Source organism: Pterocles gutturalis, unplaced genomic scaffold (genome assembly GCF_000699245.1).
Source record: "Pterocles gutturalis isolate BGI_N339 unplaced genomic scaffold, ASM69924v1 scaffold13457, whole genome shotgun sequence".
Classification (NCBI taxonomy): domain Eukaryota; kingdom Metazoa; phylum Chordata; class Aves; order Pterocliformes; family Pteroclidae; genus Pterocles; species Pterocles gutturalis.
The window spans coordinates 43,128-60,200 of NW_010108104.1; the positions used below are offsets into that span (position 1 = coordinate 43,128).

Here is a 17,073-nt window from a genome sequence, read left to right on the forward strand (position 1 = left end):
ATGATCCCTCTGAGAATTGCACGTAGTTTTCCACAAAATAAAACAGTCCTTTCCTTACATTACATTTTCATGATCTTTTATTTCTTACATTTCAGGCCTGATCCTGCAGTCCTTACTCAGCAAAGCTTTCAAAGCAATCTGTCAGGTTAGTTTCTTTCTTTTTCTTTAAGCTACATAAAGCCCACTGGCTCTCTCAAAACATCTGAATACTAAATGATTAGAGTCTGAATTTCCAAAAAATGTTGAAATTCTAAAAATATTTGTAACAGAAAACAACGTCATTAAGTACAGACGTAATGTATTAGGGCCAAATCCAGGAACAGACCAAGACAGAAGCCTTGGGAACTGTCAGGACAGCAAGGTTGGTATCTGGTGAGTTAAGCACTTTCCTGATTAGCCAGCCACCTTTGGGATCACAATTTTGGATCTAGACATCTTCATTTTCCTCAAAACACTGTTTTGAGCACCTACATCCTTTTTTTCAGATCTGGCCTTTTTAAATATTTGAATACATGATGTATCACAATACATTATGCACAGACACTAAAAGAAGTGACCTAAAGTAAAACAAAAGGATAATACAACATGGCATCAGAGCCATGTCTAGAAGAAGCTATTGTTCTTTTCTGTGCTTGAGTTAGGCACGTTTTTTTTAACAGCTTTTAACACTGTATCCCATTTACTGTTCTTGTGCTCTAACTGCCTTTTCCTAAACTTATGCTGAAATAAATCATTACTGTCTTCATCCTCAGCCTCTGACACTATCTCCATTTTTTGTATAATTAATTTAATAAGGTCATGTTGCTTTTCCAGCAGTGTTGATATATCTTTGAGCCTAAAAAAAAAAAAAAAAAGAAGAAAAATATATGCATACAGCAGGTTTTGCCATTTGTTTTCAAAGGACAATTTAGTCATTAAAAGATGCAAAAGACCTGACAGTCCTCAACTTAGCCTTTCTGCTAACAAAGAATATTATCTGAATTACATTTAATTTTTCAAGCTGTGGTACTTCTTCAGGTTTCAGGAAGTAGGATTAAAGAATGACTTCCTGGTTCTTGAGAAAAGTGACTTGCTACATTTTGAAAAGCAACTTCTATCAAAAATTTTTCCTATTGACTAAGGCAGTCTGGCAAGAAAAAGGGACAGATTTGCAATGGCAGTTAAGCATCCACAAACATTTAGTGAGCTTCACAACTACTTTACAGTATATGTGAGATATTGATGAGACAGTTACTGATCTCTTTTAAAGTGCTATCCAAAATGCAATTGATAAAAATGAAAGTTAGCACCAGTCATACAGAACACTGTATCTGTTACCTTTTAAGAAACAAAGAAAGAAATTGGAAATATGTCTAGAAAAATTACTTCATGAAACTAGGAAAGAGGTTTTTTGAAAGTCTACTTTTCAGAATGTTTAGACTCACAAAATTACAGCATGAAAACATATATGGTGACTGAGAAAGTTCTCTGTGAAGAACAGTTGTGTCTTCCTTAGATGAAGTTGCTTTTTTTTGTTTTGTTTTTCAAAAAAGTAAATGTGTTTTAAAATATGTGAAAACCACAAGAATTAAAATAATGCAGCAATTAGGTAATATTAATACAAAGCAAAAAAAGCCCCACTCCAAATTAAAAACCAAAACCATATACACTCAGCACTGATTGCCACTAGCTTCAGTAGGGACTAAACTCTGTTTTGAACTCCTTCCAATGCTTTGGGAAACACATGTTTTGTTCAAAGGAGAACCAGGACACCAATCCATTTTTGGGAAAAACATCCTGAAGCAAATTTTCCATCAGACCAGTGGAAAGTCAGTTACAGACTGTGTATATTTACAAACCAATTGGAATTACACCAATTGTGAGTTTCAAATAATCCTTGAAAGCCTCCATACACAAACCTCTAATTCTGAAATGAAAATGCATTTTCCCTGTTACTTCAATTTAATGAGCAAACAAGCCTGTCCTCTTTCTCTGCCATGGGATAAAAATATTTCTCTACCATGTAAGTATTTTGAAGGTAAATACATTAAAGAGCATAAAAAACTTAAGTTACCATAGTGAGGGAGCTTTCTTAAGGACACTAGACACACTGAATTTTACTTTTTAGGTACAGTATGGAGCTTTAGAACACTTTTTAAAATAGGAGTATATTTGTAATATTGGTTCTACTTATTTTTACAGCAGTGAAATAACACAATGAATACCTGTATTTCTGCTTCAGAACTTCCAGTTCTAATGTTGTATCCATGCTCTGTGCATCTGCGGTAGAGTCCTCACACCCAAAGCAATACTGGAACACACTCTAAACAAAACATGGAACCAAACTGAAATCAGATATTATAGTCTGATAACAGATTAAAAATCTCAAATAAGTGAATCGTAACAGTCTCCACACAGTCTTAAAGTTGAAAAGAGTTTATATTATAAAGTTATGTTTTATATATTAAACATTTGTTTTGCAAAATTTGTTTAATCAGAAAATTCAGTCTACCAACAACAGCTGAAAAGTAAACAAATAAAAGAAGAAATGCCAAAAGGGAAAAATTCCATTTTCTATTTGAATAACTTCTGTAGGTTGTCTTGCTTAATAAAGTCACAGATCACTGAGAATTCAAACACTAATTAGATCTGAATAAGTTAGGCTGCACTCAAACTGGTTTATCATTTTAACTTAAGGTAGTCAAGGTCTAATCACGATTCCACTGATGTCAGTTAATGACTGAGTCTTATTAATGCAATGTTCCTAGCAATCTGTGTACAAAGTAAGTCAATCAGATCCCATTTTAGTCAGAATTCTTTGCTGGAAGATTCACCACCTTACCATAAATCCACAGTATCTCGGCCTGTTGGGATATACAGTGATGGATTCCTGGTCCACCCGACTTAAGAACCAAAATGGTAGCTTCTTCTCTAAGTTAGTGTGAAGATGAACCTAAATATAGTTTTGCATTTAGAATAAGATATATTCTTTTAAGATACAGACACATTATCATGTGAAAATAACCATCATGTTATTATATTCAAATCACTATTACTAGACATCAATATCAGAGAATATCTATGCTGCAAACAATGGTATAATACTTAAATAGTCCAGCCCAGACACTAAAACCAACTAGTCATAGCAGTATTGAGTATCTTAGCAGAATTATTCCACATAGATGCTCACTCTTGTAACTAAAATGGTTCCAAAACTGAGTTAGTTCTTGTGTAATGGCTCAAATAGCTCCTTAATACACTGTGGGTTGCAGTATAGAACTACAGGGCAGAAATGTTCCAAAGACAGAATACCTATCATACCCACAGGTTTTAAGACCAAATACTAATAGGAAAGAGAGTGATCTTTCTCTCCTTAATTGTGCTATATCCTTTTACTAGATTATGACAGAGTCAATATAGATTTAGATGCTAGTGGAAGGCCTGTGAGAAAAGGAGGTTTCCCTTGGGTAGAAACAAGTATGTTATATATGAGTGCTTTTTCAGGTGATACTACCTTTCCAGTCATTCTCAAGTTGCTACAGAAATACTGAGCATATGTATCTAAAAGAATGGGATATACAGTACAAACCCATTGCAGACAACCATAATCCCGTCAAACATGCAGCAGGTTACATGCTTAATAAAGATTTCCTAGTACTGTCTGAAGTTGCAAGACAACATCCTTCCTGAGCATTCTGTTGGCAAAGAAATACCTGAACAGGTGAAAAGCATTAACTGGTATAAGAACTACCATTATACCTCACTAGTAAAAGAAATATCTCTTGGGAGGAAATGTTATTCTGAAACAGAATTCTTCAAATATGCTTGAACTACACACACAATTTAAAGTTACATCAGTACAAGGTTATTTGTGAGCTGCTCTTGTTCTTAGGTATTCTGTGCACATTTCTCTTCTTTATGCTCAGCCAGTAGGTAGGCTCTGAAACTTTTAGAAAAAGCAGAGATAGCTGGGAACATAGGCAAAGCCACTCCCAATTATGAATGGTCAGTTCCTCTCACAATACAGACTTTGAGCAGAACTTCAAGGAAGCAGGCGGACAGACAGTTTCTAAGAACATGTTAGTGAGAAGTAATCTTTATTCTTTATTTGACAGGTGTATACTGTGTGTATTTCTACTTGTGAAAGTCAAGCTTGATATATAGTTCACAAGGAAAGTTTTTGAAAACTATGCCAAAGTTATAATTTCTTACAATTAAAATATTATGAAGATGTGCTATTGCCCTACTCTCAGTATGTAAGCCATAAGGACTACATTTGCAAAACCTACTTTGATAATATCTAAGATTCATATAGTTTTCAAAAGCATATAGGTTACTAAACTCTTCTGATTTCAAAATAAATTCTGTTAGGTGTCTTTATACATCTTAAGGTAACTAAAACTATTTACAAATGTGATATTAAGTTCCTTAGTTATACCTGGTATACTGTATCTCCTCAGTACACAGACAAGCATGAGCATTCAGTAAACTGCAATGAATTTGGTGTCTTTTTGATTTCTGTGTACTTTTACCTTCTTTCCACTGCATCAATTCTCTCTTTAAAAGGCAACTCTCCAATTTCAAGCATTGCATTGACTCATTTTGAGATTCTGTTTTCAGAATAACTCAAAATTCACTGAAATGACTATTCAAAAGTTTCTTAAAAATGCATTTGCTTATACATTTTCTTGACAATGACTTACATGACTGAAAATGAGATTCAGAATAACATGCTCATGTTCACCAAGTTGCTTTACAGAGACACTAAGCTGATGATAAATCAACTAATTATCTGAATAGTGTTCTAACAATGATAGCTACTTCCTATAGCTGGTGCTACTATGGTATGCTACTTACCTGCATTGCAATCCTTTTGAGTGCAGCATATTTTTGTACTTCAGCTATGTCCCCAACAGCCAAACCAATCTAAACATACCAGAAAATATTTCATTATCTATTTTTTTCCATAGTCTGTGATTTCAATTGTATTTCTTATTCACATTTAAATCCCAAATGACTCTGAAGTTAAATTTATTTTGTTTCACTTGAATTTGGAAACATACCCCTTTTGTGTGTAGTTGGAAAATCTGTATCAAGAAATGCAGTAAGCTTTTTTTTAATATCAACTATCTGTCTACCTGTAAGGCACTAGAGAGCTACTTCAAAGATTTGTCAAGAATAACATCCCTTCTTTTTGATTCTTCATTACTGCTGTTATGTTAAAAAACTTGTTGACCTCTTGATTGAATAGGATCATAGCAGCAATAAATAACTTTAAATATCTAAATTGTTTTATTTTTATTGCTCAGCTCATCTAAAAACCTGATTTCCTAAAAATAAATTATGTTCAATGGAACATGGCTGAAGATGTGTTACATATTTTCCCCCTTTCTCACCATTACTAGGTTTGCTGATTCTTTTTGTTCAGGTCAGGCTTGCTAGTTAGTTTTAACACTACCAATGACTTCTGTTTTGTGTGCAATGAAGATCTGGGCTTTGGCTTTTTTTTAATTTTTTTTTTTTTAATTTTGCCAGTGCTAGGTTAGGATACAACAAAGTGTTGAACCATTAAGACTATGTCTCCTCTAGGAGACACACATTTATCAAAGTACTTAAAATCACTGTTCTCCGATTTTTTTTATCAAGACCTCATAATAATACATTGCAGCTCCAATTAAATTCCATCACAGTTCCTACCTAAAGATATACAAGATAACCCTGCAAGAGTTAGCTGTGGGGAAATACTCAGAACAGTAAACTGGAAGGAAAACAAGTGCAGGGAAGGGCAAATTTTTAATACAATACTGAAAATATCAATTTGTTAAAAAATTAATGAATGTCAAGAATCAGCACTATAGTAATTCTATATGCAAAAACTGTGTATAAACCACTGTGCTTAACCACGTTTGTATATTAATAAGTAGTTTACTTACTAACAAGTTCATAAGAAGAATTGGAATAAGCAAGGTAAATATGATGAGAACTGTGTAACTCAGGAATGGATATGGCAATTCATTGCTTAGTAGTGGATCAAGGAATGCATCATGGTAATTAATGTCTCCCAGCATCATTGCAAATGTCTTCATTACAGAAAGCAGAGGTGTGCTATATGTTTGCTGCAAAAAGAAATAAAATCAAGAAAAAAACAGAACCAATGAAATTTGTAAATAACTTCTCGAGATTCTATAGTAAAAAATAATATTTATAATGATAAAAATTAACCATGCCATTCAACTAACCTGTGAACCCAAAAGGACAAAGAAACTCAGTCCAAAGGCCAATATCAGGAAAAAGAAAACGACAGCAATCCGAATCAAAGTCCTCAAAATTTCCCAGAACATCACAACATAGATACCATAGTTTTCAAATCTAGGCAATAAGTAAACAGAAAAGATATGCAAACTTAAATACGGAAACTAAAGTCCCTGACAGTTATTTATGTAAGGCAACAAGTAATCCTGATTTTCAAGTGTGAAAAGAAAAATTTTGCCTCTCTGAGACATTCTGAGATGGTACAAACCTGCTGTACTTTCACATCAAAAAGAATGCAAGTGGTCTTAGTTACAGTAAGCCTAAACTACATAATCTTCTATTTTAATGCACTAGAGGAGTACTGCTTCAAGATATTACTTTTCATGGACAACTTTTACTCTCTCCGTAGCCACTGACAGTACAACTGTTGCTCTCAGAATAATAACATTAGGAAATAATCTCATTTTTTGGTACTTTTCAAAGCAAATCAGGAACCAGAACAAAGGAAAACTGGCATCATGAGCCATCTAGCAGCCACATGCCTGATTTAGAAAGATTTTGCTTTTTATGATACTATAAAGTATGGAAACAAGCAAACAAAGAAACACATTGCTGAGGAAGAGAAGGAGAGTAGCACAGTTTTAAGCCACCTGCGTTTCTAACAACAGCCTCTCATCTGGCAAGCTTCTTCCATTCTTGGCTTAAACAAAAACTAGGTCTCAGAAGATGACTTATCATAAGCAGATTAAGCTACCTTTCCTCCCAAACCTGAACTTTGGAATTTATGTCCTCTGCCAGATTCAGGGACTAGATGACTGTTTTATGCTACAACAGTAGCAACAGAGAAAATCCCTCCAGAGGATTTGCCCCCTGAAATATTATGTGCAAGGCTGAAAACATCAAGCGGGAAGTAAAGCAAACCTGATCTGCTACTTGTTAGGCATTTATTAGGCAAAACTCCATTGAATTTAACGGAGCTACAGGCTGCTTTGAGAAGAGACAGCCTGAACGAGTTAGAAAAATTATGTGTAGAGTTCTACTGCTATACTAGTGAAAAATATTCAGGCCAGGGAAGCATTTCATCTAGCAGAAGAAGGAAGTTGGGCAATCATGAATTTACTTTTTACTGTTTAGATTCAACCCTCATTTTGCCCACAGCACACAGCAGAGAGGACATGCCCATTCAGTAGTCATCTAAGGTCAGACACACACAGGACAAGGTTTGCCAGCAGACACAGTACCAAAAAGATACTCTCTCTGTGACATTAACTCGGTTTACAAACCTTGTCCTTAAACATCACAGCTACAGTTAAATGATCCTGAAATTAATCAGCAAATGCCATGTTTGTCTGTCTGCCAGACCTCACGGGAGTGATTAGTTCACATATAAAATAAGAATGAGAAGAGCATATATGCAGTGTTATCACATACTGTCATCCTTATTTTCTGAGCAGCTCCAAATCAGCACTTTTTTGCTGATCAGCCACACCTCATCTTTGTTCAAGACAGCGTTGCTCAGGCACAAACGTTTAATTTATTAGTCTTAAGCACTACATCCACACAATTTTTCCCTCCATCCAGCTCTTCTGCAGTCCATAACTCTTGGACACTATTGTACCAGTGACATCATTAAGATCAGTAACGGCAATAAAAAGACCTAATGTCAAAGAAATAATTTCATCTGTTCTAATTCTTTTATAGGACACTATGGTGTAGAAAAGTGGGCTGTGCCATTTAATCTGTAAAATGAGAAAATAATTTATCTCCTCCCAGTCATTACTTATAAGAACAGACTTCTTTTTGCCTCTTGTAATTCATATCCTTTTTTTTTTTTAAGTGTAAGTCTATACAGTATAATGAAATGTTTTTAAAAAGACATATATGGTAGTTTTGCTTACTTAACATTAAAATAAATCATGTTATTTCTTTAGTTGCCATAACATATGCTGTGATTCTCTACATGAAAAACACTGAAAACCACTTTACAGTTCACTAGGTTAAAACATTCCTATGGTCTTCATATGGAAACTTGTATAGCTTGGAAAAAAACCAAACAAACAAAAAAACAGGGCTATCAAACGATCAGTCACAGATATTTGTAAAATATCTGAAAATATTAAAAGCATTTTATTGTAAAGCATGTAAATAACTTTTACCGTTGAAGGTAAAGCAAGAAGTTCATCCAAGACAAGTATACAGCAATTGCTCCACATTCCCACTGCAAATGAGCTGGTGTGTTAACAAATAAAGAAGACACAAAAATTATGCTTGTAGTATAAATTGTCCAGTCCAGTAGATTGGAGTAATCCAACAAATATTTCAATTTCTAGGATTTAAGAGAGACAGATACATATTTACAAGTCATGCCTCATTAACAGACTGAATTCAATACACTAGTTATATCCTCACTTTTAATCTTATATAAATTGGTATTTCCCTTTTAATTAGGGAGAAATCAGATTTATTTCAATATCACACAAACTGCTATGTCAGCACATTGCCTGATTAATGTTATTTCTGTATGTATTTACCTGCTGAATGAGCTGAAATATTTCTTTGCAGATTCCCAGTAAACTCATAATTAAAACTAAACACATACACACCCTTGTGAAGTATGAATTCTGAAACAAAAATCAGAGCACAAAACATATTAGAAATTACTAAATGAACATTTATTTCAGCTCTACCTACTACATATACATTATATTGCCAAATTAAGAAACTGTTAGCTTGCTTCAAATAAACTTATTACTATCTAAATTCTGTTTTACTAATATTTATTGTGAAATCCATGTCATGTAGGTTGTGTTTAAGTAATTCAAACCAAGGATGAAATTTTGAGCATTCCCATGATAAATAGTTGCTGTGCAGCTTCCTTATTACTGTTACTTGAGTTTGGGAACTGAAACTGTAGTATTTACGCCACGTTTTCAGTATGTTTTGCAACTGGATGAACGTAAAGACAAATTCTGTTGTCCATAACTTCGCTATGATATTGCAGCATACAGAATGGCAATAGAAGTCTTTTTGGACGAACTGGAAGTCCTGGTATCCTTATGTGGCTGCTGCCTTTGATGTCTCCCTTGACAACCAATATTGGCAAAGATAACTTAGTTGTGAAAAGCATTCTATTGCCATAGATAACAATAGTGAATTTAATCTTCCAACTTGTAGAGCTAATTCCCCACCTGAGAGTTCATTAACTCATAGGCAGACCATGAATTCATGGCACTCACTGTTCAGTGGTGTGGCAATACACATCAGCATCTGCCCCTTTGTGATGTCCCTCTTTAACCCGGGTTAAGAGTAAAGCACCATTTTTCTGCAATGTTATGCTCCATACAGAGATGGCATTCCCCACTCCATTCCCATTACTAGGTCATTAGAACACCGTCTCCTCCAGTGCATGACATTCCACATACACTGCTGCTGCTCTAGTCTCTCAGGCAGCGCCTTCATGGCTCCTGTTCAGTGCACTGCTTCACCAGCTGGCATCATTCCTCACTGAAGGACAGGACTCCCTCTTCCAACTATGCTTCTTCCACCCAGTCTCTGATGATTCAAGGACTTGGCTTAGTCTGAGTCATTCCTCTGTCTGCCATATGCAGCTCCTTTCATTCTCCTGTCTTCCAGCAGGGAGATGAATTAGTTAGGGGACCATAAATTCTTACAGTTCTGCTAGTTCTTCCGGCTTCTGAATTGCTGAGAATCCTGCATGTAGTGGGCTGGGACTGGGCTGGGCATGTGATGGTCCAGACTTTTTCATATCAGGATATCCTCATGAACCTCTTATATCCCTTGAGCTTATTTTGTTTCATATTTCTGCTAGCATATCCTTTTTGAGTCCCGTATCAGTTTAATGTCTTTTATCTCCCAAAAGAACAGTAAAATTTTTCTTGCTTCTTTTTTTTTTTCTTGCCAAAGTCACTTATTTTAAATGGATCATTTGAAAAGTTCACCACACACCAAAACTTGTCTCTATTAACACCAGTATGTTACCATTTCAGGGCTAATGACTCAGGTGTCTCTTCTTAGAATATATGACTTCATATAACAACCTCAACGTACCTATGGAGGACAGGGTTCATCCTTGCTTGGTTTCCTTACAGCCCCAACTAAAGTATCATTGCCATGCAATGCATATAATGAATGAGATCAATATTTATCAATTACTAGAGTAGCCCCACACCTATCACAGCTATGACTGAGAGACAAGCGTTCAGTCACCATGATGCATATGTGCTTTGCTACCTAATCAAGTTTTTCATTGTGAGATAACATAATTCCAAAATGGGGGTTATACTGTTCACATTTTAGCACAACACTTTTTTTCTATTTTTCTTTTAAGTTTAGTAACAGGGATTATAGGAAACATCCAATACAACTAAAAACTGTTCACAGTCTTCCATCTATATACAACTGAACTCTGCTGTTACATTTTTCACTACTGTTGTACATGAGGTACCAATATACAGACTGGCAAAAATTGTTCTGTCTTAGCCTCATAGTTTACAAGCCTAGTGAAGAAATGCTGGGCCTGCAAGGGAAAGTAACACATAACATGGGCAAAGAAAGATGTATTTGACTACCCAAAAGCACTTTATTATTGACTACTCTTTCCATGTTGAATTTAAATTGTGCAAAATCCAATTATTTTTGTTGAAAATCGAAAGGACATAGCTAAAGAATCAACTGTTTTCTGTCTTTTCATAATTAAATACACATTAACATTTTCTCTTCAACACTAAAAGAAATACTTCAGGGAAGAAACTGAAGTAACCATGTACCAGATGTAAAATTTTCAGAAAATATTAAAAGTAAGAAATGAGAACTGAAAATTATCTACAGAAGTTGCTGTCAAATGTTTAAAGTTATACACTTTGATTCTATTCCTTAAAGTTGCTAAACCATACACAATTCTAGAAATTATTTAAATAATCATACCTTTTTGGTATAAAAATCCTAAATATATTGTAACTAGTAAGAAAACTCAGTACCTCATATTCCAATGGTCTTGCTTCATAGATCTCTGTTCCATTCAAAGGTCTTCCTGGTTGTATGTGAGTGACCAGAAGAGTCAGTGGGATGAGACCAAGAGAATATATACCTAAATTCATCAGATGTGCTCGAAACCCATAGGCCATCCTTGAAATTAAGAAAACGTTAAAGTTATTACACTTTACAAATTTAGAAGAGCATGCATTCAAATGTAACAGCCAACAATGTTTTCAAGATGAAGAAAGAAACATTTTTTTAAAAGTTCTTCTGTGATTAATGTGTTCATCAAGCTTTATGTGGACAAAAGCTTACTGGCCATTCTGAAATACTGTTCCTTTTCTTTTTAACTTGGCAATCCCATTATACATTTTTGCAACAAAGTGGAAACAAAGATAGTGGTTGTCTTTGCTGCAAATATAAAAAAACCTTTACTAAATGCTTCATTTTATACAATAATTATCAGCATATTCTAAATATGCCTATGAGAAGTTACATGGAAAAGGCATTCGCTTCAGATAACACTATAAATATGCATGTCTTGGTAAACAACTCTCGGGCACAACAGCCTTCATCCTGACATGCAGTATTACGTTTTATATTTATTAAAATACACTTACCATTTCATAAGCAAATATTCTTTACACACGGGATGACTGAGTAGCTCCATGCGATTGTGGCGTACCATGGCCTACGAAACAAGAGAGCAGAAGGATCAAGCTTATCTCATCAAGCTAAGTAAAGTGCTTACAAATCTGGCTAGGACTCCTTCTTTACGTGCATATTAGCCTAATGAAAAGGAAAATGTAAAATATTGCAAAGTTCTTTTGCTTATGCACTCTGTCCCAAAGCTATTACTATCTTGCCGTCTCTGCCTGCTGAGGCATCCAGCTTCTCTCCTGCTGCTCTGTTAGTCTATTTCAAGCTTTCAAAACATTGTATAGACTATTACCAACTATACCTGTGAGATACCCAAGCTTTTCTAGTTACATTTAAAGAGAAAATATTTATTTATTATTAGACAGTATACCAAGCCTAATTGCCAACAGGAAGCCCAAAAAGTAATCAAATTAGGCCAGAAAGTCTGTTCTGTAAACATTTTCTGACAAAGAATGAGAGAACAGACTGGCAATGTGAAAGAATAGCAAAATTTGGTTTAGGCACACGAAGTCTTTTGCAATTAGCATATGACAAAATCAGTTTTGTCAGGTTTTTCAATGCCTTACATTCCAGTGCATGGTCACTACAATGACTGGAGTATGGCTTTCTTTGATGTGTTACCTGCACACACATCATGTTCTCTTGAAACATTAACAGCTGAAATAAAACAAGGATTTTAATCTAAAATTAAAATAAATGGTACTTAGACTACCAGAACTTTGGCTCATACTTCATTCCAATGTTCTTTGAAAATTTCAAACCTCTTGACTTTATCTAAAGCAAGACAGCATGGAATGATGTCAGAGTAAAGTGAGGAACTTACATTTAAAGTAGTAAGTGGTTCATAGGAAATATCTTCACCATCCTTTAGTTTCTTGTTAAGTGTCAGGGGACACTGAAGATATCTGAAGTTATATTCAATCTGAATAATAAATATACAACAGCATTTAACTGTGATGAACCTGATAATCCAAGACTGAGATAATATGCTTAATTTAAAAAAGGTTATTGTTTAGAGAAAAAAAAGGCATATTGAGTCAAAGTAATCAGAATGCTAATGTACACTGATTGTTAGTTACTCTGCTAGTGAACACATGCCATGAAGATACACACCTGTGACTGTTTAAGATGATTATACAAACAGCCATCTTGATTTGTAAAATAAAAACTACACATTTCTACTTAAAATAATACAGTTTAAAAAGGTCATTCTCATAACTGTAATTTGTTTTAATGTTGACTTTGAAGAAAAGTTGTATTTAAAAGATATATGGCTTTGATAACAAAATGTACAGTAGCAGAAAATTTGCAAGTTTTCTGTTAATGACGTAGACACAATCCAACGTAATGAGTGATAAGGTGGTTTTCAATATGGTTTCAAAGGTAACATAAGTGTAGAACATTCATCCTTAGAACTGTGAAAGCAACCTATTGCTTAAGATTTTGAACAAGAATTTACAAAAAAGAAACACACTGGACTCCGAATTATTGATGACAATTTTACTACTTATGACACTTTCGATACTCATAAATAGATCTAATGTCTTCTATCACTGTTATACTCAAATATCCATAACCTCTGATACCCAGCTTGATTGCAAGAATTAACACAGTAAAGATAAAGTCTATAGATTGCTCAAGTTTGATGTTATACTTGTTAAAATGCGTAAGAATTAAGATTAAAGAACCTGAACTTCAAAGTTGTTTACAGGCCAAAGGGTAAAGTAAGAAAACACACCTGTATTTTCTGCTAAGATCTAATATTAATCTAGAAGTGTATCTTATCCATATAAACTTTACATTTACATTGAAATATACCTATTGTGTACTTCTCAACCTTTCAAGTCAAAAAAGGGTTCACTTCAACGTCACAGAGGCAACAAAGAGAATTAAATCAGTGTCTTTATTGTGAAAAAAAGAGACTTAATAGTTGAAGATTGCTAGTATCTGATGAACTGATTTTTAAAAGTCATTCTAATACGGAAGAATTTTTTGCCAAATAGATATTAAAAGCACAGATTCAAATATTTAGGAGGTATTAGAATTTAGTCTAGCATTAGTAGGTAAAAACCAAGCTGATAATTTTCTAACTTAATTATTATCCTAATAATGTACTGCTGCTAATATATAGCCAGGCACATTGTGACATATTCCATCCTAAGACTGTAAAATGTACTGTCTTCATGAATTTTTGATCCACTTACATAGAAGTCTCGACTTGTCTTTTCCTCTGAAGACTCAATTATGCAGTTGTCCAAAACCAGCTTTGCAGATGAAGAGAAAAGTGAATTAAGGTGATATAGATAACATTCATCAGAAAGAATATAATGTTTGTACCAGAAGAAAATGACATTCAAATATAGCAGTCATCTAATGGAAGTGATGACTCAGTCAGATTTTTGGTGTATGTTTTGAAGACATAAACCTTCAGAGTTTCCATGTAGGAGTAAAATAATGAAACCATGCAGTTTAAAAGGCTACATGCTAGTTTACAAGTATAAAATGTGAAGTGTTTATGAATATATCCATGCCAAGTCACTTACTATTTTTAATAAAAAGCATTTCTGTAGCATCATTTAACAGTTAGCTCAGAAGGTGAAAATATCTCAAATGGTTTTGAACCCAGTTCTCTTCTGACTGTCATCACTTTTATACTACTTTTTATATTACTTTTATACTCTTATAACTCCATTGATCTCAAGAAGCTAAGAACTTTTTCTGATACTACAGAAATTAAACTGGCCAAACTCAAACTATTACTAAAATACAATTACATCAATTTGTGAATTTAGATTGTTTCTGTATTATAATAATACACATTAGGGACAATGGCAAAAGATGCAACTTAAATAAGGGGTTTTTTTTGTGCAGACATTTCTTTAATATGTGCAGAAAACTTACTTTAAATGAATCAGGAAGATACTCAACCATTTCCAGCAAAGGACACTTATTGGCACTAGAATAGTGAGAGAAGGTCACAACAGCTTCTTCCCATCTGCAAAAATGAGTTGAGATAATGGAAAATTAACTCGTTGCTTTTCTTTTAAATTAACCACTTTTAGATTATTTGAGTTTTGCTTAAGACATTATCTTGCAAATCTTAATATGTAACAAGTTTACATACAATCAGTTGGAAAATCAGCTGTTTAGGGAATAATTGAGTAACATTCTGGATGCTTCTCTAAGAAGGATTCACATTTAATTCTGTTCTCAATTAAACAGAAATGTTTCAACTATGCTAAGACCTTCTAAAAAATATGAAACTTGAACTAAAGCTGGAATCTTGGGTTACAAGATTAGATGAGCAAAATAAACAGAGTAAAATACTGGCAGTGTTCCTGCAACCTTACCAAAAGATGGGATCATTAGGCAATGGTGCAACATCTCTTTTCCTGAAGTGGGCCTTTACTATATTGTACTATTTTATATTCTAAACTGTAGTTGAACTGCCACATTTTAAATATTTGCAACATTTAAAACAATAATTTTAAATATCTTGAATAGAATCAGTTGTACTCACATTTTGATTAAAATTCTGTAGGTATGCGAAAGGCCAAAATTACGTACGTAAGAAGAGGGAAGACATGGGAAGGATTACTTATTTCTAACGGCTTCTATTTGTTTTTTTTAACAGTCTGAATACTCAACCTAATATGGAAAACAATGTGCCACATATCTGATGTCCATTACAATTTCACCACTTTTTATTTGCTCTCACTGCAACATAACAAATCTCTGGAATATTAAAATATGTATTCAATCTTACTTATTAAACTATAGGTTTTCAGAACTTAATCTCTGTTAAAAACCAAAACAAAACACAATAGAAAATACATTCAAAAAGCATTTTATGTATACCTTACCTTTTGTGTAAAATGACAGCAGACACTACATCTTTTCTCCTGTTGTGTATTGCTTCATGGAAAAAAGAAGCTACTGCTTTGTTTAACAGAATTTTTGCACCATAGTCAAGAAGTAACCTTACTGCTTTTGCATGTCCCTCTCTTGCAGCCAGATGCAAAGCTGTGTTCTGTGCAGAAAAGTAGTACAGCAATGAGAATCATTAAAATAAAGAAGGACATATTTCAGTCCTTTCCTACATTGACAAGCCACATGCTGTTCTCAGTTGCAAGTCGTGAATACTTTTACTAGCAACATTATAAAGCAGAATATTGTTACAGAGATTCTGAAAGATATTATAGACAAGTTCTTTATGTCTACAGCTACAGTAGTGCTAAATCTGAAGAGGAAACTCAGCTGTAAGTAAGAAAGGCTAACTCATTAATATATGTTAGTTTTGTAACTAACAAACTGCAAGTCACAAATAGGTAAAAATTATGGTAGCTACAGAAACAGAACGCCTGCATTTGATAATTAGAAAGAGAAGCATCCATTTATATCCAGATGTGCTCATACAAACAAATCTGGAAAAAAATCCGCAGGCAGTTTTAGAAAAAGAACATTTTTTCTTTGGTATTTTCATAAAAGTAAGGCAATCGATGGTTTAGGAATCAAGTCACACTGAAACTGACTTTTGAAAGCCTTCCCAACTCATCCAGATTTTTTCTGAGGGAAATTAAGAACTAAGCATTGGCTTCTTATTAACTTCTAGACAAGATTTGTTCCTAATCTAATAATTATTAATGTTTTCAAAACCAGTTCTCAGATAAATTAGCAACACTTTCTGTGTTGAAAACTGAATAGCTCTTTAAAATGACCACCCTATGTTTTCTGGTGGGGAACTGTTAGGCAGCTTCATAGATGGGGTCTCCAATCCAGCAAATGGATTCTGTCTTGACCCAACAGATACTGCATTTGTCCAAACTTCAGAGCAAGGTAGAAGCTGTATCTGTTGGACGTAACAGTGGAGGACAGATGGATTTCAAAAAATATGTTAATAAGCTATACTTGATATTGGATTTTTTAAAAATCTGTATAAGCTCTATAAATTTAAATTACCAATTTTTGTACTACATTGTTAAAATACTCTTGCATTGTAAAGGGGGCAAGAAGGATGTGTCTAACATAGTATTTTACGTTTTCTATTAGGCTACTTGCTTTTTTTTTTTGTCTCATGCTTATAAGAATTGGATAACCATTTCAGCAATCATATATTAATTTAAGCAATAAACTTTAACAGTGATATAAAGACTTTAAATCTCTCACAGGAAATTAAACACTACACAT

General features: G+C 34.0%; 1 protein-coding gene across 1 annotated transcript in view; it reads right to left on the bottom strand.

The window, feature by feature from the left end:
- Positions 1–603: 603 nt before the first annotated feature.
- TRPA1 (transient receptor potential cation channel, subfamily A, member 1) overlaps positions 604–17,073 on the bottom strand; it is a gene marked incomplete at its 5' end in the record, with an annotated part of 33,496 nt that continues 17,026 nt past the window's right edge. The window contains 14 exons of the mRNA XM_010072510.1: positions 604–835; positions 2,205–2,302; positions 2,822–2,932; positions 4,837–4,905; positions 5,913–6,095; positions 6,219–6,348; positions 8,388–8,557; positions 8,763–8,852; positions 11,229–11,376; positions 11,847–11,917; positions 12,710–12,808; positions 14,091–14,150; positions 14,788–14,881; positions 15,750–15,916. Coding sequence (XP_010070812.1) covers positions 604–835; positions 2,205–2,302; positions 2,822–2,932; positions 4,837–4,905; positions 5,913–6,095; positions 6,219–6,348; positions 8,388–8,557; positions 8,763–8,852; positions 11,229–11,376; positions 11,847–11,917; positions 12,710–12,808; positions 14,091–14,150; positions 14,788–14,881; positions 15,750–15,916 — 1,722 coding nt within the window. The remainder of the gene's footprint in view (positions 836–2,204; positions 2,303–2,821; positions 2,933–4,836; positions 4,906–5,912; positions 6,096–6,218; positions 6,349–8,387; positions 8,558–8,762; positions 8,853–11,228; positions 11,377–11,846; positions 11,918–12,709; positions 12,809–14,090; positions 14,151–14,787; positions 14,882–15,749; positions 15,917–17,073) is intronic.